General features: G+C 44.6%; 1 protein-coding gene across 1 annotated transcript in view; it reads right to left on the bottom strand.

Moving 5' to 3' along the window:
* LOC126160875 (uncharacterized) overlaps positions 1-24,682 on the bottom strand; it is a 391,851-nt gene that overhangs the window by 22,558 nt on the left and 344,611 nt on the right. Inside the window, exon 7 of the mRNA XM_049916935.1 lies at positions 12,093-12,328. Coding sequence (XP_049772892.1) covers positions 12,093-12,328 — 236 coding nt within the window. The remainder of the gene's footprint in view (positions 1-12,092; positions 12,329-24,682) is intronic.

Raw genomic sequence — 24,682 nt, forward strand, 5'->3', positions numbered from 1 at the left:
TTTGAACACGAAATGGTACTTGGAGCTAGATGCATCAGACATTGCATTTCGGAAATCGTCAGGGAATCAATAATTCGAGAGCCACAGTGTCATGAGTGTGTCGAGAGTACTAGATTTCAGACATTACCTCTAACCACGGAGAACTCAGCGGCCGACGGCCTTCACTTAACGTACGAGAGCAGCGGCGTTTGTTTAGGGTCGTAAGTGCTAACATACAAGCAACAATGCGTGTAATAAACTCAGAAATCATTGTGGAACTACGAGGAATCTATCCGTTAGGTCAGGAACGCGACATTTGGTGTGAATGGGCTTGCGAAGAGGACGACCGACGCGAGTGACTTTGCTAACATGACATACTGCGCCTCTCTGGAGTCGTGACCATATCGGTTGGACCCTACACGACTGGAAAACCGTGTCCTAGTCAGATGACTCCAGTTTTCAGTTGGTAAGAACTGATGGTAGTGTTTGAGTGTGGCGCAGATCCCACGAACCCACGTATCCGAGTTGTCAACAAAGCACTGCACAACATGTTAGTGGTTCAGTAATGGTATAGGCTGTGTTTATATGGAATGGACTGAGTTCTCTGGTCCAACTGAATCGATCATTGACTGGAAATAGTTAGATTCGACAACTTGGAGACCATTTGCAGCCATTCATGGACTTAATGGTCCGAAACAAAAATGGAATTTTTATAGATGACAATCCGCCAAGCCACAGGGCCACAATATTGTTTACGGATGGTTTGAAGAACAATCCGGGACAATTCAAACGAATTATCTGGCCATACATATCGCCCTACATGAATTCCAACGAACGTTTATGGGACATAATCGAGAGGGCAGTTCGTAAACACAATATTCTTCGCCATCACCACTTTCGCAATTACGGACAGCTATAGAGGAGCATGGCTCAATATTTCTGCAGACAACTTCCAACGACTTGTTGAGTCCGTACCACGTCGAATTTCTGCCCTACGCCGGGCAAAAAGAGATCCGACACTATGTTAACACTATGCCGTCCGGCGACACCACAGTAGCGTCATGCGCGAAATAGCGGTCAACGGCCAGCGACACCACAGTGGTGTCGTCTGCATACACTCCTGGAAATGGAAAAAAGAACACATTGACACCGGTGTGTCAGACCCACCATACTTGCTCCGGACACTGCGAGAGGGCTGTACAAGCAATGATCACACGCACGGCACAGCGGACACACCAGGAACCGCGGTGTTGGCCGTCGAATGGCGCTAGCTGCGCAGCATTTGTGCACCGCCGCCGTCAGTGTCAGCCAGTTTGCCGTGGCATACGGAGCTCCATCGCAGTCTTTAACACTGGCAGCATGCCGCGACAGCGTGGACGTGAACCGTATGTGCAGTTGACGGACTTTGGCGAGGGCGTATAGTGGGCATGCGGGAGGCCGGGTGGACGTACCGCCGAATTGCTCAACACGTGGGGCGTGAGGTCTCCACAGTACATCGATGTTGTCGCCAGTGGTCGGCGGAAGGTGCACGTGCCCGTCGACCTGGGACCGGACCGCAGCGACGCACGGATGCACGCCAAGACCGTAGGATCCTACGCAGTGCCGTAGGGGACCGCACCGCCACTTCCCAGCAAATTAGGGACACTGTTGCTCCTGGGGTATCGGCGAGGACCATTCGCAACCGTCTCCATGAAGCTGGGCTACGGTCCCGCACACCGTTAGGCCGTCTTCCGCTCACCCCCAACATCGTGCAGCCCGCCTCCAGTGGTGTCGCGACAGGCGTGAATGGAGGGACGAATGGAGACGTGTCGTCTTCAGCGATGAGAGTCGCTTCTGCCTTGGTGCCAATGATGGTCGTATGCGTGTTTGGCGCCGTGCAGGTGAGCGCCACAATCAGGACTGCATACGACCGAGGCACACAAGGCCAACACCCGGCATCATGGTGTGGGGAGCGATCTCCTACACTGGCCGTTCACCACTGGAGATCGTCGAGGGGACACTGAATAGTGCACGGTACATCCTAACCGTCATCGAACCCATCGTTCTACCATTCCTAGACCGGCAAGGGAACTTGCTGTTCCAACAGGACAATGCACGTCCGCATGTATCCCGTGCCACCCAACGTGCTCTAGAAGGTGTAAGTCAACTACCCTGGCCAGCAAGATCTCCGGATCTGTCCCCCATTGAGCATGTTTGGGACTGGATGAAGCGTCGTCTCACGCGGTCTGCACGTCCAGCACGAACGCTGGTCCAACTGAGGCGCCAGGTGGAAATGGCATGGCAAGCCGTTCCACAGGACTACATCCAGCATCTCTACGATCGTCTTCATGGGAGAATAGCAGCCTGCATTGCTGCGAAAGGTGGATATACACTGTACTAGTGCCGACATTGTGCATGCTCTGTTGCCTGTGTCTATGTGCCTGTGGTTCTGTCAGTGTGATCATGTGATGTATCTGACCCCAGGAATGTGTCAATAAAGTTTCCCCTTCCTGGGACAATGAATTCACGGTGTTCTTATTTCAATTTCCAGGAGTGTAGTATCGCCCAGTGGCCGGCGACAGCACTTTAGTATCTTTTGCATTCTGTTGTTGTTTTGTTTAGGTAACAATAAGTTACACACGTCAACAAGAGTTTTGTTTTTGTAAGTACTTGTGCCCTTTCATCATGGCGGACGAAATAGACAATAGGATTGTTTACGATGAATGCGCGGACGTCTTGTCTGACGTTCCGGACGACTTGGCCGATTTGGAAGAAGACGTTGGATATAAAAAAAAAATGAAAGTGAAGCAGAATCGTAGGAAGATAGTCAAATACGTCCAAGAAGAATTCGGCGGACGCTACGGCTGCCAACTGATTCGGCTGAATCAGGCGAAGAAGACAGTGCACAGTGGTCAGACTGATTTACCGAGGATCACTAATAAATTTGAAGGATCCCCGGGTCCAAACATAGTTTCCAAAGACACAGAGCGTCGAGGATACCGTACAATTATATACTGGGAACGATCTATTTGAATATATTAACAATGAAACAAACATGTACTACAGTCAAAATTGCAATACAAGGTAACTGGATAAAAAAATGCCAAATTTGTCGATGTTAATAGACCCGAAATTAAAAAATTGTTTGGACTTGCTATCCTTATGGGAATTGCAAAAAAGCAAGGATCGATGATTATTGGTCAACGAATCCGTTGACGGACACAGCGATATTTCGCAAAACGATGTCCCGCAACCGATTCAGACAAATATTATCATTTTTACATTTTTCCGACAGCAACAATAAACCGGATAATGTCGACCAGCTTGTCAAAGTGCAAATCGTAATTGATTATTTTTCCAAAAAGTTTAAAGAAACGTTTAATCTAAGTCAAAACATCTCAATTGATGAAGGAATGATACCGTGGCGTGGACGTTAAATTTTAAAGTTTACAATCCGTCGGAAATTACAAAATACGGCATACTCATTCGGATGCTGTGTTATTCGAGTACGGGATACATTTCCTCATTCAAGATATATTCCGGCGTTGGACAGCCTTTAGCAGAAACAGTGATGGAACTACTGACACCTTTTGATGGAAAGTGGCATCACCTCCGCATGGTTAATTATTATAACAGTGTAGAAATTGCAGAGAAGTTAGTTGAAAATTCGAGTTTGTGGAACGATACGGCAAAATAGAGGATTACCGGAAAATTAAAACGCGCAAAGGTCAATGTTTTTGAAGCTTGTCATCAACGGAAAGGTGACAAGCGGTCTGCGACAAGCCAAGTAATCCGACTTAGCGCTGCCGGCGCCAAGCGAATAAATTTGCACGAGACGTGAGGACGGCAAAATGTTAAGAGGCATCCCGTGATTTCTGTCACCTCGCTGTAAAGCAGTATCACTACTTCGATAATGTTTTGATATATTACACCTTAACGTGGTCGTAAGTAAGACTTTGAGGTGGAGCATAGACTATGTCTTTCAGTTACGTTATCTGGTATAGGGGATGGGCATTAGCGACAAAGTGTTAGTGGAGTGAAGTGCGAAGTCTGTCCTCCAGTGTCAACAGAGAACACGTTTGATCTTGACTGTGGCCGTGTAAAGTGAAGGTGTCTCAGGGTCCTGTTCTGGGTACGTTGGTGCACTGATCGGCCACTAAACACGACAGATGACTCAAAAATTTATATCTTTGCAGATGACACAAGTGCTACTGACAAGATAAATGGTTCAAATGGCTCTGAGCACTATGGGACTCAAAGTCTGAGGTCATCAGTCCCCTAGAACTTAGAACTACTTAAACCTAACTAACCAAAGGACATGTCACTGTAAGTAGGCTGTTTATGTTTTCTTATTGGCAACGTTACGTAGCGCTCTGTATGAAAATCACTGGCTGTGTTGTGTGCAGTCTGTGGCTAGTTTGCATTGTTGTCTGCCATTGTAGTGTTGGGCAGCTGGATGTGAACAGCGCGTAGCGTTGCGCAGTTGGAGGTGAGCCGCCAGCAGTGGTGGATGTGGGGAGAGAAATGGCGGAGTTTTGATATTTGTAAGAATGGATGTCATGAACTGCTATATACATTATGACTTTTGAACACTATTGAGGTAAATACATATGAAACGTCCCCTTAGAACAATTATACATGACTGTGCTTAAACTGACACACAATATTTTTAGCGCAACGCAATCTGACTTTCAAAAATCCCTACAAATGAATGGCCCTGACTAACATTAACCTATATCTTTCACAAATCACTTACCTCACCAAACATCTTCGTTACTCGAACTACTGCAATACAGCGAGCGCCACTACTGCCAGCTAAATAAAAGATTCAAACTACGGAAGTCACTAACTACTGATAGGCATAGTTAGCAAATGAAAGATTTTAATAGAGAACAAATATTGTATTTACCTTAATAATCATAATATATATATAGCAGTTCATGACATCCATTCTTACAAATATCAATACTCCGCCATTTCTCTCCCCACATCCACCACTGCTGGCGGCTCACCTCCAACTGCGCAACGCTACGCGCTGTTCACATCCAGCTGCCCAACACTACAATGGCAGACAACAATGCAAACTAGCCACAGACTGCACACAGCACAGCCAGTGATCTTCATACAGAGCGCCACGTAACGTTGCCAATAAGAAAACATAAACAGCCTACTAACAACACACATCCATGCCCGAGGCAGGATTCGAACCTGCGACCGTAGCGGTCTCCCGGTTCCAGACTGTAGCGCCTAGACCCGCACGGGACAAGATAATGATTAATGCTTAACTGTAACAAAGTGCAATGCATACTGTGCGAGACACAGGCCTCCTGCAGAAGCGAAATTTTACTGTCCCAAGCCATCAAATAGTCAGTCTTAGGACTGACGGTAGATGGAATTTTTTGTTTTGAAGTATTGGCTCAGTGCGTAAGTCCGTGTCGTTCTTCATTGCGCTGACACCACTGCATTATGAAGGCTTCGTTTTTCGTTAGTCATTTGTTTTTCTTCAATTGGTCGTTTGATTATTGGAAACAGTGGTTTGCATGTTTTTGGCCATTTTCAAGGCTAATCAATATAGAGCGTCAAGTAGAGGAAAATAAACAATCCCGACACATTATACTCTTCGAGTTCAATCATGGATCTAGTACTACATAGGCCACGAGAAGAATTTGTGATATCTACGGAAGAAAAATATTTGCTGAGAAAATGTCACGGATTTAGTTTTCTCGCTTCCAAGAATGAAAATTCGATTCGTATGATGAACCACTTTCTGGGACACCTTCTCTTTGTGATGAAAACCGCCTAAATCAGTTGCTTCGCAATAATGCTCGCCAAACATCTCAGGAATTGGCACAAATTATGGAATGCAATTACGCAAACGTTGTCTATCATTTGTATTCGTTGGTTACACAGGTACCACACGTGTTCAGTGACACCCATAAAAGTACGTGAATAACACCACATAGGGACTAGCGTTCCATTTTGAAGTTTCTCTTAGGAACAGGCTTACAGATTCACAGTCAATATATAGGGTGATTCAAAAGTAACTGTATACATTTTGCGAGTGTAATGTATGAACCAAAATAAGAGTAAAATATTAAACAAAAGTTTGTCTGGAACTGATTTATTTCCAAGACATGCAACAGAACAGGGATCACAAGTGCCCCATAAAAAGCAACACAAAATTAATTCTTCTCAGAAGGGATTCAAAATTCAAATTCAATACGACTATGTACCGTACAGGTTCAAACTGGTGTCCATGTAGATGAAGACAGTGACGTGCTCGACGTCTTACCTCTCTCGAAATGTTGCACGCTCCGTTCATCTCTTTCTCCTCAGTTGCACAGCCATTTACAGTTCGCTGCTGCCGTTGTGCCACATTGTCAATTGCAACATCACGCACGAGCTCTTTGAGATGGCCCCAAAGGTTGAAGAAGCCAAGGCTGTTAAGATCCGAAGAGCTGGCGGGCGTAGCAACAGCTCTTGTAAGACATGTCCACTAATCGGGATAAGCAGTACTGAGATTTTGCCGTCCGACTGAAATGTGCATGGGCACCGTTGTGCGTGAACCATTAGTTGGTTCCTGTAGCGAGTGGGACATAGTGAAGCATATGACCCAGTTCTTGTTCCAAAAGCTTTCGATGTACTCTGCCAGTCAGGCAAATTATTACACGTTGTCATCTTGCATTGAAAGCGTAGCTTGTCGTGAAGCCGGGAGTGGAACGGATTTTGGTTCTCATCCTGTCACAGCTGACGCCGGCTACTGGGCTACTGTGTACAAGACGTTGCACATACTCTCTATGGATCTGAAGAAGTACTATTAAATAGTAATCGATCTTTTTCATACTTAGCATACCAAATTCTATGGATAACACAACAGTACTGTTAAAATTTCAAATCAGTAACTTCAGTACTTTTGGGATATAAATTTTTACGTAGAACACATTATAACCGTGCTGGCGTTGAGAAACAGAGGGAGGGACTGTAATGTAGTCATCTATAGTATCAATTGAAACCACAACCAAGAGGACAGGTGCATATAATAATCTAATTTTCTGGAATTTTCTTTAGTTTCATTACCACAGATTTCTGACGTAATTAAAAGTACTTTGAAAAATTATTATTATTTCATTTTGGTTTGGTTGTGTCGATGTTTTGGAGGGACTGAGAGAGTGAATGGAGGATATTCATAAAGTGAGGATGTGATATTTTATTAAAACTATATAAATGTCTGCATCAGGAAGTTGTTGTGTAATAGAGGAACTGGTTTGAGGGAGCTTGATTTTGTAAAAGGCAGCCAGAAGGGGCGTTGAGTATTAGTTTTACGAGTAGTTCATTTTGTGGAAAGCAATCGCATTCAGTTTTCATTGAATTTTATTTAGTTTCGGAATTACGAGATTACTTATGGTAATCTGATTGGCTGACGTTAGAATACCGCGGGTATAGAAGTGCCCGAGATGATATGACTGGCTGCTTAACATACTAGCCAGTAGGAATTCAGCGCTTCCCGCGCGTTTGAGTAGGCCTTGGTGCCTCAGATCTGTGAGTCGAGATACTCGCTCGGGAGCCTCTCTCTGGTAACTACCTATGTTAAACCACGCTGATCAGATTTGTGCAAAAATCAAGAAATTCGCGTGTTTGATCGTTTATCGTGACGGTGACGAAGGCGACTATAGTACTGAGTATTTTGTGAAAGTTTGAGCACTGTGAGTGGGTTACTATAGGAGATATTCGCGTGTGAACATTTCATATCGCACGTGGCGTGTTACGATTAGGTTACGAGACATTAAGGCAAGCACTTCTTTACACGAATCTGCTGAACGACTGAATGTGTTAGCTCGCAAGTGGTCATGGATCAGTGAATCTTCAGGACGTTCAAAATATCCAGTCGGACTAAATATCTTCTGGTTGTTTTCGGGTGTGAACTCGGAGACAGTCAGCGACATTGCGTAATTGATGTTGAGATATTAAATACGGACTTGATAGCCGTTTTCCGAGTTTTAAAGACAATAAACCAACTTAAAGGAAATTTTAGACTTTTTTTTTCAAATGAGTCATGCAAATATCCCAAACGCTCGATAGTGTAGCTTTCAGTCACTGTCTATGGACTGGAGTTATGTGGCCTTAGTGTGGTAAGTATTTAGTAGAAGTTTCGTCAAAGCTGCTTTTGCAGTATCTACAATCGCAGAGTCAAGGATCAGACAACCTGAAATCTATCCAGGTAGCTGGACTGGTTGTTTAAAGGATAATGAGAGACCAATCCGCTCCGCCGCATGCTGAGGAATAATATGTGGTCCGAGTAACTGATTGTCCGCTACATCGCACCAAATGTTCACTGCCAAATTACGTTTATATCCTCTTACTAGAAATCTCATACGTCCACACGTGCGTGTTATGACCATTCACGCTACCCGCACGCTAAAGAGGCTCTCATCTGTAGACGATACCCGACGAACGAACAATGGATCAGCAGCATGGCGCTCGAGTAACCGCTGACAGAAATTCTGACGTCAGGTGTGAGCACCTGTCTGCTGGTGAAAATTGCGGAACTGCTGTCTCCGTAGCAGGTGCCTTACAGTTGACTGAGGAACCGCTACGGTGACACTTATAAGGCGGGTACTTATGGTCGGATCTTCATCTACTACTTACAGGATGTTCTCAACAACAGTGACGTAATCCCCATCACAAATTGCATTATGTATCATAACTCGGAAATAAAGCAATTTCAGACAAAATGTTATTTAGCATTTTAGTCTTATTGTGATGCATGGATTATTCTCACGAAATGTGTACAATTACTTTTGAGGTACCCTGTATTGTGCACGAGATGAATGCTGTTATCTTCACTGGTGGAGATACCAGACCTTTGTCAGACTAGTGATCACCACTGTCTATGACACCAAAAGACGAAGGCTTCTTTATTTTATTCAGTGTATTGTCTCATATGGTGTTATACGGTAATGAAAGAAAACATTATGACGACCTGCTTAATAGCTTGTTTGGAACGAAATACATAACTGATTCTGCCTATCAGGAACTCGACAGTTTGTGGTAGGGGTTTGAAGGTACGTGGCATTAGATGTTTATGCACAGGCCTTGTAATTCATTTAAATAATGCGCCGCTGATCTGCGTACGCAGTGATGGCGCCCATAGCGACCCAGATGGGATTTATATAAGGCCAATTTGGTCGCCGAGATATCAACGTGAGTTGACTACAATGCTCCTCAAATCACTGTAGCACGGTTCTGGTTCCGAGATACGGACAATTATTCTGTGTGTGTGTGTGTGTGTGTGTGTGTGTGTGTGTGTGTGTGTGTGTGTGTGTGGTTTGAGGTTTTCGGACGCTAAACAGCGTGGTCATCAGCGCCCAAACGCATAGAAACAGGAACACATGCAGTGAAGGGACGAAGACGGACACCGAACAAGGAGAACGGCTAAAAGACACAGACCTGACGCAGTTCCAAATCCTCACATACAGAGGCATAACAAGAGGAGAAGAAACGCACTAAAAGAGGAAAGGAAACACAAGGAAAAGAGAACAGAAATCGAAGTGAAACAAGTAGGTAATCGTGACTGGCGGACCTCTTACCTAAAGCCTGGGTGAGCCAGTCACCCAGCAGCACATTAAAATCCTCTCCCTAAAATCCGAGGCAACGAATTGGACAGGACACAAAACCGTAAGACCTTAACCACAGTCGTTGCGTCGTCTTGCAAAATGGAGGGTAAATCCGGTGGCAAGGAAACCACCGCCCTCTGGTCAGAGAATAAAGGACAGTCAAGTAAAATGTGGCGGACCGTAATCTGGACGCCACAAGCACTGCAGATTGGGGGGTCCTCCCGCCGGAGTAAAAAACCGTGCGTTAAGGGACTGTGCCCGATGCGGAGGCGAGTGAGGAGAACCTCATCCCGCCTGCATGACTGGTAGGACGTACGCCATGGCCGCGTGGTGGCCTTGACCAAACGCAGCTGAAAGATGACATCGCCCTCGGGGAAGACATCAAGTGTGAAGGGATGCAGGTGGTTCACAACTGTCAGCGTGTGTTGGATTACTACCACAGGCCCCATGCAAAACGCTGGAGAATGTCTTCCATAGCATAATACTGCTCCCACCAGCCTAAGTCCGTGACGCGCTGCAAGTTTAGAGCCGCCGTTCACCTCGATGACGGCGTTTTTTGAGACGAGCATCCACCTAGTGTAGCAAAAATGTGATTCACCCGAAGAGCTGACACGCTTCTGCTGATCGACGGTCGAATCTCCATGGTCCCGTCCGCACTGAAATCGTAATGGTCGATGTCGTTGGGTCAACATGTGAACACGTAGGGGTGGTCTGCTGTGAAGCTCCATGTTCAACAATGCACGATGAACGGTGAGCTCCGAAACACCTGTGCATGCACCAGCACTGTGCTCTTTCGGCAGAGCTGCCACAGATCACCATCTATCCTACTTTACAGAGCAGACAAGCCTCCGAACCTCACATTCTGTGAAGAGTCATGGACTTCCAATCATTTAGCTCCTAGTGATAGTTTCACTGTCCTACCTCTTTGCGTAGATGCTCACGACAGTAGCACGTGAACATTCGACCAGTTTCGAGATATTCATTCACTGTCTCCGTGTAATAATAATCTGCCATTTGTTAAAGACGCTTAACTCAAAGGATTTCCCCATTTGCAGCCCATGTCTTCTGCGTCTTATCCAGAACCACTCAACATTCAAGAGGGAACTCAAGACTTACATATTAGGGACGGTATAGCCACCATTGTTGTGCTCCTCTCATCTTTTTCTTTCTCCTCTCCATCATAGCTTCGAATTTTACCATTCTATTTCTCTTCCTCTAACCGATCTACCTCTTCTATATCTCTTTCACCCCATTCTATCGTCTTATGTCTCTGCTTGATGAGAATAACTCACAAGCTGCAAGAATATAACGAGAAAATTCCAAACTAGCAATAGGACTGACAATCATGAAACAAAAATGTGTTTACTTTCATATACATAGTCATTATTATTATTATTATTATTATTATTATTCTTTATTGTTATAATTATTTTTTGATTGTTATAATTATCATTGTACTACTTTTATAATCTCTATTTTTTTTCTTTAACATTAATACTGTATAACATGTTATATGTCCTTAATGTTCTGTAGAAACTGAAATTTGTTGAATCTGAGTATGCCTGGTTAGGTGTAAGAGAGGGCCTGAAGGCCCTAATCTTGCCAGGTAAAATAAATGCATAAATAAATAAATAAATGTCTTGGCTAGGATGATTCCTCGTCCGTGTCTGATCCGTTTACATTTTGTTACCGCATCACGTACCCGCAAGGTCTCGAGGCAGCATACAACGACGCAGTAGGCCGTGGTCATATCGCTTTGGTCTGTCGGTGTACGTTGCGGCAACTCTGAGCATTCCCGGAGAATATTCTTCGCCCACAAAAGTATGGTCAGGCTGATCTGCGGTGTCAGTTCCCGAACTTGGTGTAAGCCGTTGTTCAGCCGTATCGGAATTCCAACTCTGCTGTTCCTGCACATATACTGCATTATGGAATTTGTTGGTGGCAATATTGTCTGCAACATTCATTCAGTCAGTGAACACTAGACGCAAAAACGGTACGCACTTGGGTAATACCTTCAGAAGCACTGTACGGAAGTGTGTACGCTACTCAACAGGTCTCATTTCTATAGGCTTCCAGCAGAACTAACAGAACTGGGTGATAATCTCCAAGTATTCAAATCCAAGTGTATTTGTGGCACACTCTTGCTGTTCTGGACAGGAATTCTTTGCAGTAGCACAGAACGTTTCTCCGTAATGCTATTTAATCGTATAATTTCTCGCAATTTTGACTCGTGTCATTAATTCTTTAATTTTTTTAAAATAAATATTCGTAACACCATTCTATAAGCTAAGTACTCTTTCATTCCATGAGGAAGCAGCATGGGGTCACATAGTCCCATGGAAACTAATAAATAAATAAATAAATAAATAAATAATACAAGTATTGTCAGTACCTGGAATCAAAGTGACCATCAAACACAGTGTAATTACCAAAAAGAGAAATCTCTATGGTACAAATGGGGGCGAACTGTTAGAGAACTGGATCCCCACCGATATTATCAAATGCACAGTGGTAGATTACCAGAAGCCCTGGCGTCGATGTCCAGGTCGTCAACGACGTGCCGGTGGTGCAGCAGCCTCGCGGCGCGCACGCCACTCCCCGCGTCCAGCGCGGCGTCGACGTCTGCGTCCGCGTACGGCAAGATGGCGGAGCGCACGCGGGCCACCTCGGCGCCCTCGTCGGCCACGCCGTCTCCAGCGGCTCCAGACGCCTCCACCTCGTTGTCCACCTCGTTATCTCGCACTGGTAGCCGTATCCTGGGCAGAAGGCTTCACATAGTTTTTGTTTGGCCTTTGGTGCACGTTGTGTCCGAAAAGTTTCCGTGTCCACCGGTCAAAACAGTACATCATGTGATCACAAGTATCCGGACACCCCTACGTAAAAGGTGGAAACGACCACTCAATGTTACGAGAGGCGGAACCGACACAATAAAACGACGCAAGGATACAGTAGTCGAAATCAGTATAAGTAAAAAGTAAAATATCTGAAGCTTACATGCATCGAATTTATTATGAAAATACTCTACTGGCCATTAAAATTGCTACACCAAGAATAAATGCACATGATAAATGGGTATTCCTTGGACAAATCTATTATACGATAACTGACATGTGATTACATTTTCACGCAATTTGGGTGCATAGATCCTGAGAAATCGGTACCCACAACAACTACCTCTAGCCCTAATAACGGTCTTGATACGCCTGGGCATTGACTCAAACAGAGCTTGGATGGCGTGTACAGGTACAGCTGCCCATGCAGCTTCAGCACGATACCACAGTTAATGGCATATTGTGACGACGCAGTTGCTCGGCCACCACTGACCAGACGTTTTCAGTTGGTGAGAGATCTGGAGAACGTGCTGGTCAGGGCAGCAGTCGAATATTTTCTGTATCCAGAACAGGACTTGCAACATGCGGTCGTGCATTATCGTGCTGAAATGTAGGTTTTTGCAGGGATCGATTGAAGGGTAGAGCCACGGGTCGTAACACATCTAAAATATAACGTCCACTGTTCAAAGTGCCGTCAATGCGAACAAGAGGTGACCGAGACGTGTAACCAATGGCACCCCATACCATCACGCCGGGTGATACGCCAGTATGGCGATGACGAAAACACGCTTCCAATGTGCGTTCACCGCGATGTCGCCAAACACGGATGCAACCATCATGATGCTGTAAACAGAACCTGGATTCATCCGAAAAAATGACGTTATGCCATTCGTTCACCCAGGCTCGTTGAGTACACCATCGCAGGAGCTCCTGTCTGTGATGCAGCGTCAAGGGTAACCGCAGCCATGGTCTCCGAGCTGATAGCCCCTGCTGCTGCAAACGTCGTCTAACTGTTCGTGCAGATGGTTCTTGTCTTGCAAACGTTTCCATCTGTTGACTCAGGGATCGAGAAGTGGCTGTACGATCCGTTACAGCCATGTGGATAAGAGGCCTTTCTCGACTGCTAGTGATACGAGGCCGTTGGGATCCGGCACGGCGTTCCGTGTTACCCTCCTGAACCCACCGATTCCATGTTCTGCTAACAGTCATTGGATCTCGACCAACGCGAGCAGCAATGTCGCGAAACGATAAACCGCATTCGCGATAGGCTACAATCCGACCTTTATCAAAGGCGGAAAAGTGACGGTATGCATTTCTCCTCCTTACGCGAGGCATCACAACAACGTTTCAAATGGTTCAAATGGCTCTGAGCACTATGGGACTCAACATCTTAGGTCATAAGTCCCCTAGAACTTAGAACTACTTAAACCTAACTAACCTAAGGACATCACACACACCCATGCCCGAGGCAGGATTCGAACCTGCGACCGTAGCAGTCCCGCGGTTCCGGACTGCAGCGCCAGAACCGCTAGACCACCGCGGCCGGCAACAACGTTTCACCAGGCAACGCCGGTCAACTGCTGTTTGTGTATGAGAAATCGGTTGGAAACTTTCCTCATGTCAGCACGTTGTAGGTGTCGCCACGGGCGCCAGCCTTGCGTGAATGCTCTGAAAAGCTAATCATTTGCATATCACAACAACATCTTCCTGTCGGTTAAATTTCGCGCCTGTAGCACGTCATCTTGGTGGTATATCAATGGCCAGTAGTGTATTAGATACATGTAAGACAAATAATGGTGACGGAATTACATTTATCTCTCATATCCTGTGAGAGGGGGGGGGGGGGGGGAGGGTTGTTTAGAAGGAGACCATACAGCGAAGACATCGATCTCATCGGATTTCGGAAGGACGGGGAAGGAAGTCGGCCGTGCCCTTTCAAAGAAACCATCCCGGCAATTGCCTGGAGCGATTTAGGGAAATCACGGAAAACCTAAATCAGGATGGTCTGATGCGGGGTTGAACCGTCGTCTTCCCGGATGCGAGTCCAGTGTGCTAGCCACTGCACCACCTCGCTCGGTACGGAATTACATAGTTCGTTCATAACACGAGTAACAAAATAAGGTGTTTGCATTTCCTGGATGGAAACTGGTATAAAGGCACTCACTGTCCTGTTGTGTTACTGCAATGTCAGTACTTTGTACGAATTCTTTTCTTCCTAATTATCTCAAAAGTTCTCTTCGCCGTTGATTTTGTTAGAGTTTATGGTTCTTGCAATGAAATTGTCTCACACTCTTCTCGTATTGCTCTTTTCAGCCCACATAGGACATGAAGTTGCCTTCCACTGCGATAAACACGCCTTGCAGGCCCTCCAGAAGATTTTCTGTGGGGTTCAAATCCGGGCTACGTGCAGACCAGGGCTAGACATCGATATCTGTATCTTCAAACCACGTTTTGGTTGTAGCTAAAACATGCGCAGATGCGTTATCTTCTTGAAATATGGGACTTTCATCCCATAGGTCCTCATACAGTTCTGTTTCTAGCATCTTTGTGTACATTTTATAATGCATTCTAGTCGCCAGCCAAGCAATGCTTAATTTGCCTTTATCGCTGAAGTCTGTCCATATCTCAAATCTTCGACCCCCCAAAATATCTGTTCATTCTTGCCTGCTGCTCTGTTGTCATATCACGCCAATGATACTGAAATCCATCCAGCCCACTTAACTTAAACTTCTCGTCATCACTGAAGAGCTCTTTATCCTATTGTGAAGTCAATGACATACGTTTTTCAGCAAACTCCAATCTAGCTTGTTTATGTTTGAGTGATGGAGCAGGTTTCTGCAGTCGTTTCTCGAACGAATCTGACAGAATCTGTCGTACACGTCTGGCAGTTGCAACTCTAAACCAGCAACAAGCTGAGAAGAATAACGGTTTGCAGCCATTTCTTTGAGCAAAATTAACTTTTCGGTGCCTCAGATAATTTTCTACTTCGCACATCTTTTCCGTTCTGTCCTTATAATGCGCCAAAACTAACGAAATTATCAATCACTGTAAATGAACGTTTCAACTTCTTGGTGATTTCACTATTAGAGTGTCCCACATTCTTCTACGCACCGATTCGTGTTTTTTTCAGCGCATTATAACTGTTTTCCCCGTGGCCTTGTCGCATTCGTGGTTTATGTACGTAACACGCACTGTCACTAGTAATGTATGTTCCCTATCTGCAGTAAAACCTCGTAAATAAACACTAACACCGTATAGAACTGACTGGCTTTATACTGAATTCGACCCTCTACTACATGAATCGTTGAAGTTTTGTTATATACAGTACTAGTGACATCAAATGCGATACCATTTGACTGCGTTTGTCGATGTACTGATTCTCATACAATTGCATGTAAACTGCGCACGACTATTCCAACCGAATATATTAATTTTCCTACAATTTTCCATACCTTCATACTGATTTCCACTACTGTATTGTGTTCTCAGTAGAGAATTAGTAATAACAGGATAGATCGGTTAGGAGAGCTTAATGGCTTCGAACGTGGAGTAGTGATTGACTATCATCTGTGTAACAAATCCATCAGGGACATTTCAACCATTCTAAAGCTTCCAGTGTCCACTGTTGGCGATGTGATTGTGAAGTGGAAACGCGAAGGAACCACCACAGCTAAACCAAGACCAAGGAGACCTCATGTACTGACAGTCACGGACCATCGAATATTGTCGAGGGTGGTTGTCAAAAATCGCGTGTAATCATTGGACACAGTCGCTCGTGACTTCCAAAGTGGTACCAGTACTCCAGCTAGCACAATGTCTGTGCATAGGGACTTAAGAAGAATGGGGTACAATGGGTCAGCAGCTCTTCATAAGTCTGAGGTCAACGCTGAGCGACGTTGAGGTGGTGTAAAGAGCGACACCACTGGAGAGTGGATGACTGGAACGAGTGTTTTGCTGTGGTGAATCACGCTACACATTGTGGAAATCCGATGGAAGGGTTTTTGGGATTGGTGGATGCCAGGAGGAAGTTACCTGGCATCATGCATAGCGCCAACTGTGTGGTACATACAAGGTGGTCTTACGGTATGAGGGTTTTTTGTGGTTACGATATGGTCTCTTTTTTGCACTTAAGAAAACGGTAAATGCGGAAGAGTATGAACACGTTTCTCACCATTGTGTACTGCGTACAGTAGAAGAGTTCAGAGAGTATCATTGTGTGTTTCAGCATGACAATGCACCATGTCGTCAAGCAGCATCCGTGAGGCAACAGTTTGTGAGCAATAACATCCCTGAAATGGACTGTCTTGCACAGGTACGCGACCTCGGCCCAGTGGAACCCATCTGGAATGAGTTAGGAACTTTCCTTTGTTCCTAGAGTGCAACACCAGCACCTTTTCTGGTTTCTGCACTTGAGGATGAATGGGCTCCGATTCTTCCACAGACATTCAGACACCTCAATGATAGTGTCCCAAGCAGAGTTCAAGCCGCCATGAAGGCGAAGGGTAAACAAATTGAGAGATGAAAAGTTACTCTCTCACCTATTTTCCATGCAGACTTTGTTACAACGCTACACAACTTGAGCGAGACTCTAGAAAGTTAACGGCCTGAGCAGGCATTGATAGAGCCTGGTAGGGCGCTAAAAGCATGAGGTATTTTTATGGTTCTTAGTTCGTAGAAACGGTATGTTGGAAGTTGAAAGCAAGTGGCGGCGAGCCCTCCCCTCAGTAAATCTTGCCGGACAGGCCCACGGCCGCACATGGCAGACAGAGCAGCATGTAGTTGAGACAGGTCTCCAGCAGGACAACGCCGTTATACCTGCATTGGCGCCAACCGAAGGCTGGGCTGGGGCGATGAACTGAAGGGACGCTTCTACACAGTGGAGTTGTAGTCCAGGCTTTGTGTGCTGTGCCATGCCTAATAAAAATGTACAAGTTTTTGTGTTCGCCGATACCGCAAATAGGCCTGTGACCCATTTAAATTGGCCGCCTCGGTCATAGAAGAAACTCTGGCGTCTGAAAAAACGTTGAGAGACAGAATCTTTATTACACCACATAGGTAGGACTAACATACTCCAAGGCACAGGCGATTTAGATAAAGATATTTCAGATTGTATCTGTTGGCTTGTTGCCACAGGAAGCGACGTGACTTCGGAGAAAAACATCTTCTCCTTCCGTGAAAAGTTAAAAAGGCAAGCAATTGGCAGTTTCTTTTTTTTTTCTAGAGACGCAAGTTTCTTAACTCTTGCGATGCTGGTTCGACATGAGTTTATGCTATCGTGTAGGAGGAGAGATTTAGCGCCTCCGAAGCCCTGTGATAGGCTCAAGACGGGGTGAAGGCGGTGTCGTTCGTGCACTTCGCGGAAAAACGGAATTTTTTTTCTCTGGGAGTGGTGCGAGGCACTCTGGTTCCGGACTTTGGTCTGGAACGAACTTCTGGTCGAAGCTCTGGCATGTGTGGTTGGTACTTGGGCCCTGTCCTAAGACTGACTTCACTTACGAGTTGATAGACTGGGGAGCCTTACTGTACTGACAGTGTGACTTCAAACATTTCGCACTACTCGTTTGCCGAGGGCACACTTATTTAAGTGAGCCAAATTGGTCCTTGGTACGACCAGCGAATGGGTGTGTCACACACTGAAATCTGCCGTGGTAGAGAGTAAATTGCGATCCGTCTGCCTGATCACTAGATCGTGAGATTTTTGCATTTCTTTCGTGGCCGCGATCGACTCACAGGTGCCGCCTTACGCCCCGCCTCTGCCGCACGCGACTCCCCAGCTGCAAGTTACATCGCAGCACGAAGGAAACAGGGCAAAGTACTGCGGCTCCAGCCTTGTCTGGGTGTACAAATCCCAATCGCCACTTGCTCTCAGCTGTATCTATCGAGACTTCTGTAGATCATCGATCAAAGTCTGCTCAGCATCATAACAATTCAGATTGCGTTATACACATTTTTAGGGCCAGAGTTCTTGATTCACTTTCGCCACCAGGATCCTTGTCCATTGTGGTCGTAAACCACCTGTTAGTTGTTTACAATATTCTCCTTGAATTTGTTTAACTTTAATTATGTCTGTCTTTGTTTTTATTTTTGGGAAAATAAATGTTGTCAGTAAACTTTATTTTGCTTACATTCTCAATCAAATCATCACTTTCATATAGTCACCCCCAAGTGTTAACTTTCATTGGGGGGGAGGAGGAGATTAGTGTTTAACGTCCCGTCGACAACGAGGTCATTAGAGACAGAGCGCAAGCTCGGGTGAGGGAAGGATGGGGAAGGAAAACGGCCGTGCCCTTTCAAAGGAACCATCCCAGCATTTGCCTGAAGCGATTTAGGGAAATCACGGAAAACCTAAAGCAGGATGGCCGGACACGGGATTGAACCGTCGTCCTCCCGAATGCGAGTCCAGTGTGCTAACCACTGCGCCACCTCGCTCGGTAACTTTCATTGTGGCGTCCAATCCCAGGATAACTTTCATTGTGTATTATCCTGCCAGGATAACTTTCATTGTGTACAACCCTGCCAAGGTAACTTTCATTGTGTACGACCCTGACAGGTTCTCAATCAATCATTTTTTTTTACAGCTCACAAACGGGTTCACTTTCAACATGCCATATTAATGTCCACTAACAGGTGTCCGTATATTTTTGATCAGATAATGAATGTTGTGTACCGGAGAACTTACATTTATAAATTGTGTATTCAGCGGCTCTACATGTGCTCTACTGTGTGTTACTCAGAATGTTCTCATTAGCATTTTTGAAGCGTCTCAGAAGTCAGACTCCATCAACATTTTTATGCATATCTTTGTTAGTTATGTACCAACGTTGAGCCGCATGGTATTTGGTTATTTTCCATAATGACTTGTCTGGCATGGTAATATCCAGGATTCATGGTGACCATTTCAATGGAGCTACAAATGCTGCTGAGCCACGTGTGCTGGACCTCTGTTCTGCATGATCCACAATTCCTTTGTTTTCTGGGTCAGGTTTTAAATACATTTACAACATATGCAAATTGCAGTTTTCACTCGAGAAGTGTAAACTGCGATATGTTGTTTGTGCAGCTTAAAATGAGTCTTTTTAGTGAAACACAGGATCTGAAAAGTGCGCTACCAAATCACGACACCCAACTCACGTTTCTTGTCATTTTCAAATAATTATTAATTCGAAAACATTGGTCTAAATCGTTTAATTTTCATATCGTCTTTAATCTGGTCATGCATTGTTGACCTTGAAACTTGAAGTTCAGCTGCTCTCTTACTATTGGATTTCTTCGGTGATGGCTTTCTTCTTACGTCTAATAAGCTTTGAACTGAGTGAATGAAAAGCACTTTATTTCTAATCAAGCCGGGATGCTTTACGAGGCCGGCCGATGTGGCCGAGCGGTTCTAGGCGCTTCAGTCTGGAACCGCGCGACCGCTACGGTCGCAGGTTCGAATCCTGCCACCGGCATGAATGTGTGTGATGTCCTTAGGTTAGTTAGGTTTAAGTAGTTCTAAGTTCTAGGGGACTGATGACCTCAGATGTTAAGTCCCATAGTGCTCAGAGCCATTTTTGCTTTACGAGACTTGGTATTACCGAAGCGATATCCACACGCATTCATTACTTCTGCAATGTTTTCCATGTCTAGCTACAAACTCCACAGTTTTCTGGGAAAGCTGACACTGCCCCATAGCCACTTGGCTTTCGGAGTCAGTGTATGCTGGTGAAAAAAACTCTGTTCTTCGTATCTGAACGCTCACTCCCTAGTTATCCCTGCTATATAATTCTACTGAACTTGCCGTTCTTTTCATAAATCCGAGACTGATTGTAAGCTCTCGTCCTGCATCTAACAGATTACTTCGATTCCACGTTTGTGAAGTATAACCGTAATTCTTACCTTATAAAATTTGGGTCTGATGTAAAATGACACATACTTTTGGTTACAGCACAACATCGATCGAAATTCTGTAACTTAATGCAGCTTGAAGAGAATTAATAGACAGTATGCTCCTTGATATTTTAGTATAAGCTTATTTCGGCTTCATTGCTTTTATTACAACATGGCCTGACGTTGTAAACGGACATACGTCAACTTCAAGAAAACTATTGCTGCTGTACGTAATTGCTGGATGTAATATGTTTTCAGTAACGTTTTAAAGCTGTTCTGTGATTTGATGTTGCACTTATAATACATTTTTTATTATTTTTGACAGCCACAGAAATTCAAATTTGACAGCTACTTATTTACTCAAAGATACAGGGTATCCCAGTGGAACCTCCCTGATTTCAAAGACCCAGGAGAGAAAAACCACAGTAGATACGACAACGAAAAATGCACCACATTGTAGATCATCTCAAAGAATTTATATTCCCGTACCAGAAGTGCCAAGTATCGTCGCCAAAGCGCAGTATGGTCGCATGAAGTGAAAATGGCGAATCCATAGCAGTGCGCGCAAGCAGTAGTGTGTTTTGCAGAAACAAAATCGCCGATTACTGTGCAAAGAAATTATCATCGTCTGTATGAATGTGATCCATCTAATGCGAAAACAATTAAGGAATGGTATAGGTTGTTTCTGGCAACAAGAAGTGTTATGAAACATTCTGGCAGTACACATTACGAAGTTTCAGAAGGGACAGTGGAGGACATCAGACAAACGTTTCTCAGAAGCCCACGTAAGTCAATTCGTCAAGCATCTATGCAACTTGATGTATCTCAATCAAAATTGCATCGTGTAGTTCACCAGCGTCTTTGTGTGTGTGCTTACAAAGTGCAAATTCTGCAACATCTGACGCCAAACGACAAACCACACTGACAACAATTTGCTGCACATATGCTGCAGCATATTGATATGGATGCCAGCTTCCCAGAAAGATGTTTATTCTCAGAAGAGGAAACCTTCCATCTATCAGGAAGGGTTAACAGGCATAATGTTCGGATTTGAGCATCGCAAAATCCGCACGTTGTCATAGAACATGTTCATGATAGCCCTAAACTAAACGTCTGGTGCAGGCTAATGCACAACAGGATTGTTGGACCATTCTTTTTTATGGAACAAACAGTGAATGGGACAGTGTATCTGGACATGTTGGAGCAGTTTGTGTACCCTCAGATACAAGACTTGCAACCCAATATCATTTTTCAACAAGATGGAGCTCCGCCGCATTGGTCAACGGCTGTTCGCAAGTCACTGGATAGGAAATTTCCCAATGTTGCATCGCACACAGAGGACCCATTGCCTGGCCACCATGCTCACGCCACTTGATCTCTTCATGTGGGGATTCGTGAAGGACCACATATATGCGACCAAAGTGGATAATATGCTTACGTTGCAACATCATATCACTAATATGATTGCAACAATAACAGAGGAAACGTTACAAAGAACTTGGAAAGAAATTAAATATAGACTCGATATTGTTCATGCTACAAATGGTTCACTTGTAGAGGTGTATTGATGATGAATAAATAAATTCGTTGAGATGCTCTACAATGTGGTGCATTTTTCATTGTCGTATCTACTGTGGTTTTTTCCTGGGTAAATCAGGGAGGATTGATTAGGACACCCTGTATTAATCAAATTTACTATAACAGCTCTCGTTGTGCAATTAACGTTTTCGCTTTTAGTTCCTTGTTTTCGAAATTATGACTAACAGTACGACGTTTATTGGAAATCAGAACCACCTTTTATTCATGCTGATATAACAGGTTTTATGGAGGAAATCGTAAAATACAGGGAGAAATAGGCTATTTACATCTTGCACAGAAACCAGGGAGAAGAAACAAAAATTTTATTTGCCAATGACATTTTAATTCTGTTAGAGGCAGCAAAGGACTCGGAAGAGCAGTTGAATGGAATGGACAGCGTCTTGAAAGGAGGGTATAAAACCAACATCAACAAAAGCAAAACAGGGATAATGGAATGTAGTCACGTTAAAACAGGTGACGCTAAGGGAATTAGATTAGGAAACGAGAAGCTTAAAGTAGTAGATGAGTTTTGGTCTTTGGGGACCAAAATAACTGATGGATATAAAATGTAGACTGGTAATGGCAAGAAAAGCGTTTTTGAAGAAGAGAAATTTTGTTTACATCGAATATTGATTGAAGTGTTAGAAAGTATTTCCTGATCGTATTTGTCTGGAGCGTAGCCATGTAGGAAAGTGAAACATGGACGATAAACAGTTAAGACAAGAAGAGAAGAGAAGCTTTCGAAATTTCGTGCTTTAGAAGAATGTTGAAGACTACGTGGGTAACTAAGGTACTGAATAGACTTGGAGAGACATCAAATTTGTGGCACAACTTGACAAAAAGAAGGGATCGGCTGATAGGACACATTCTGTGACACCAAGGCATCACCAGTTTAGTATCAGAGGGGAAGTGTGGGAGGTAAAAATAGTAGAGGGAGGCCAGGAGATGTATAGAGTAAGCAAATTGAGAAGTATTTCAGTTTCAATAGTTTGTTGGAAATGAAGAGGCTTGCACATGATAGAGTATGATGGAGAGCTGCATCAAACTCATCCTCGGACTCAAGAACGCCACAACAACATGGATGATTGCTTCTATTAACTAATCCCAGCAAACCTGATAGGAGAGAAAGGCTCATCATAAAATATTGCACTTGTTTAGAAAACTGTTTTGAATTTCAATAGAAGCAAGAGCATAAAATCTATCGATGAAAAGAACTGTAAATCTCAGAGCGACTCCTAAAGTCATTTAGGTTGACGTAAAATTATATGTAACTTAATTTGATTTCTAAGGTACATTGTACTTTTCACTAAAAGCTTGTTTGACGCCATGGGAATGACAAGCCACCAGAGAAAGATGAGCACCTTCAGCCGCGGTTAGGCAGTTGTGAGAGTCTTGGCACGATATCGACGGGTGTAGCCAGCGACGTCCTGGCCATTACAGATTGCGTATTTCCAAGATGGCAATTTACTTTTTTTTTGCTAGTGTGAAGGTGGCAACACTGATGCGGCAAAATAATTCAGTGCGTCTCACTTGTACTGTAATTTACGTCTGGAGGCGAAATAAACATATGTTCCGCAAAATTTTCATGTGTCTTATTTCGTTTGTAGCAATTAAGGACCGAGTCAAGATGACTACACTACTAGCCATTAAAATTGCTACACCAAGAAGAAATGCAGATGATAAACGGGTATTCATTGGACAAATGTATTGTACTACAACTGACATGTGATTACATTTTCACCCAACTTGGGTGCATAGATCCTGAGAGATCAGTACCTAGAACAACCACCTCTGGCCGTAATAATGGCCTTGATACGCCTGGGCATTGAGTCAAACAGAGCTTGGATGGCGTGTACAGGTACAACTACCCATGCAGCTTCAACACGATACCACGGTTCATCAAGAGTAGTGACTAGCGTCTTGTGACGAGCCCAGTTGCTCGGCCACCATTGACCAGACGTTTTCAATTGGTGAGAGATCTGGAGAATGTGCTAGCCAGTACAGCAGTAGAACATTTTCTGTATCCAGAAAGGCCCGTACAGGATCTGCAACATGCGGTCGTGCATTATCCTGCTGAAATGTAGGGCTTCGCAGGGATCGAATGAAGGGTAGAGCCACGGGTCGTAACACATCTGAAATGTAACGTCCACTGTTAAAAGTACCGTCAATGCGAACAAGAGGTGACCGAGACGTGTAACCAATGGCACCCCATACCATCACGCCGGGTGATACACCAGTATGGCGATGACGAATACACGCTTCCAATGTGCGTTCACAGCGAGTCGCCAAACACGGATGCGACCATCATGATGCTGTAAACAGAATCTGGATTCATCCGAAAAAATGTCGTTTTGTCATTCGTGCACCCAGGTTCGTCGTTGAGTGCAACATCACAGGCGCTCCTGTCTGTCAAGGGTAACCGCAGCCATGGTCTCCGAGCTGATAGTCCATGCTGCTGCAAACGTCGTCGAACTGTTCGTGCATATGGTTGTTGTCTTGCAAACGTTCCCATCTGTTGACTCAGGGATCGAGACGTGGCTGCACGATCCGTTACAGGCATGCGAAAAATGGTTCAAATGGCTCTGAGCACTATGGGACTTAACTTCTAAGGTCATCAGTCCCCTAGAACTTAGAACTACTTAAACCTAACTAACCTAAGGACTTCACACACATCCATGCCCTAGACAGGATTCGAACCTGCGACCGTAGCGGTCGCGCGGTTCCAGACTGTAGCGCCTAGAACCGCTCGGCCACTCTGGCCGGCTACAGGCATGCGGATAAGATGCCTGTCATCTCGACTGCTAGTGATACGAGGCCGTTGGGATCCAGTACGGC

Source organism: Schistocerca cancellata, chromosome 2 (assembly GCF_023864275.1).
Source record: "Schistocerca cancellata isolate TAMUIC-IGC-003103 chromosome 2, iqSchCanc2.1, whole genome shotgun sequence".
NCBI lineage: Eukaryota > Metazoa > Arthropoda > Insecta > Orthoptera > Acrididae > Schistocerca > Schistocerca cancellata.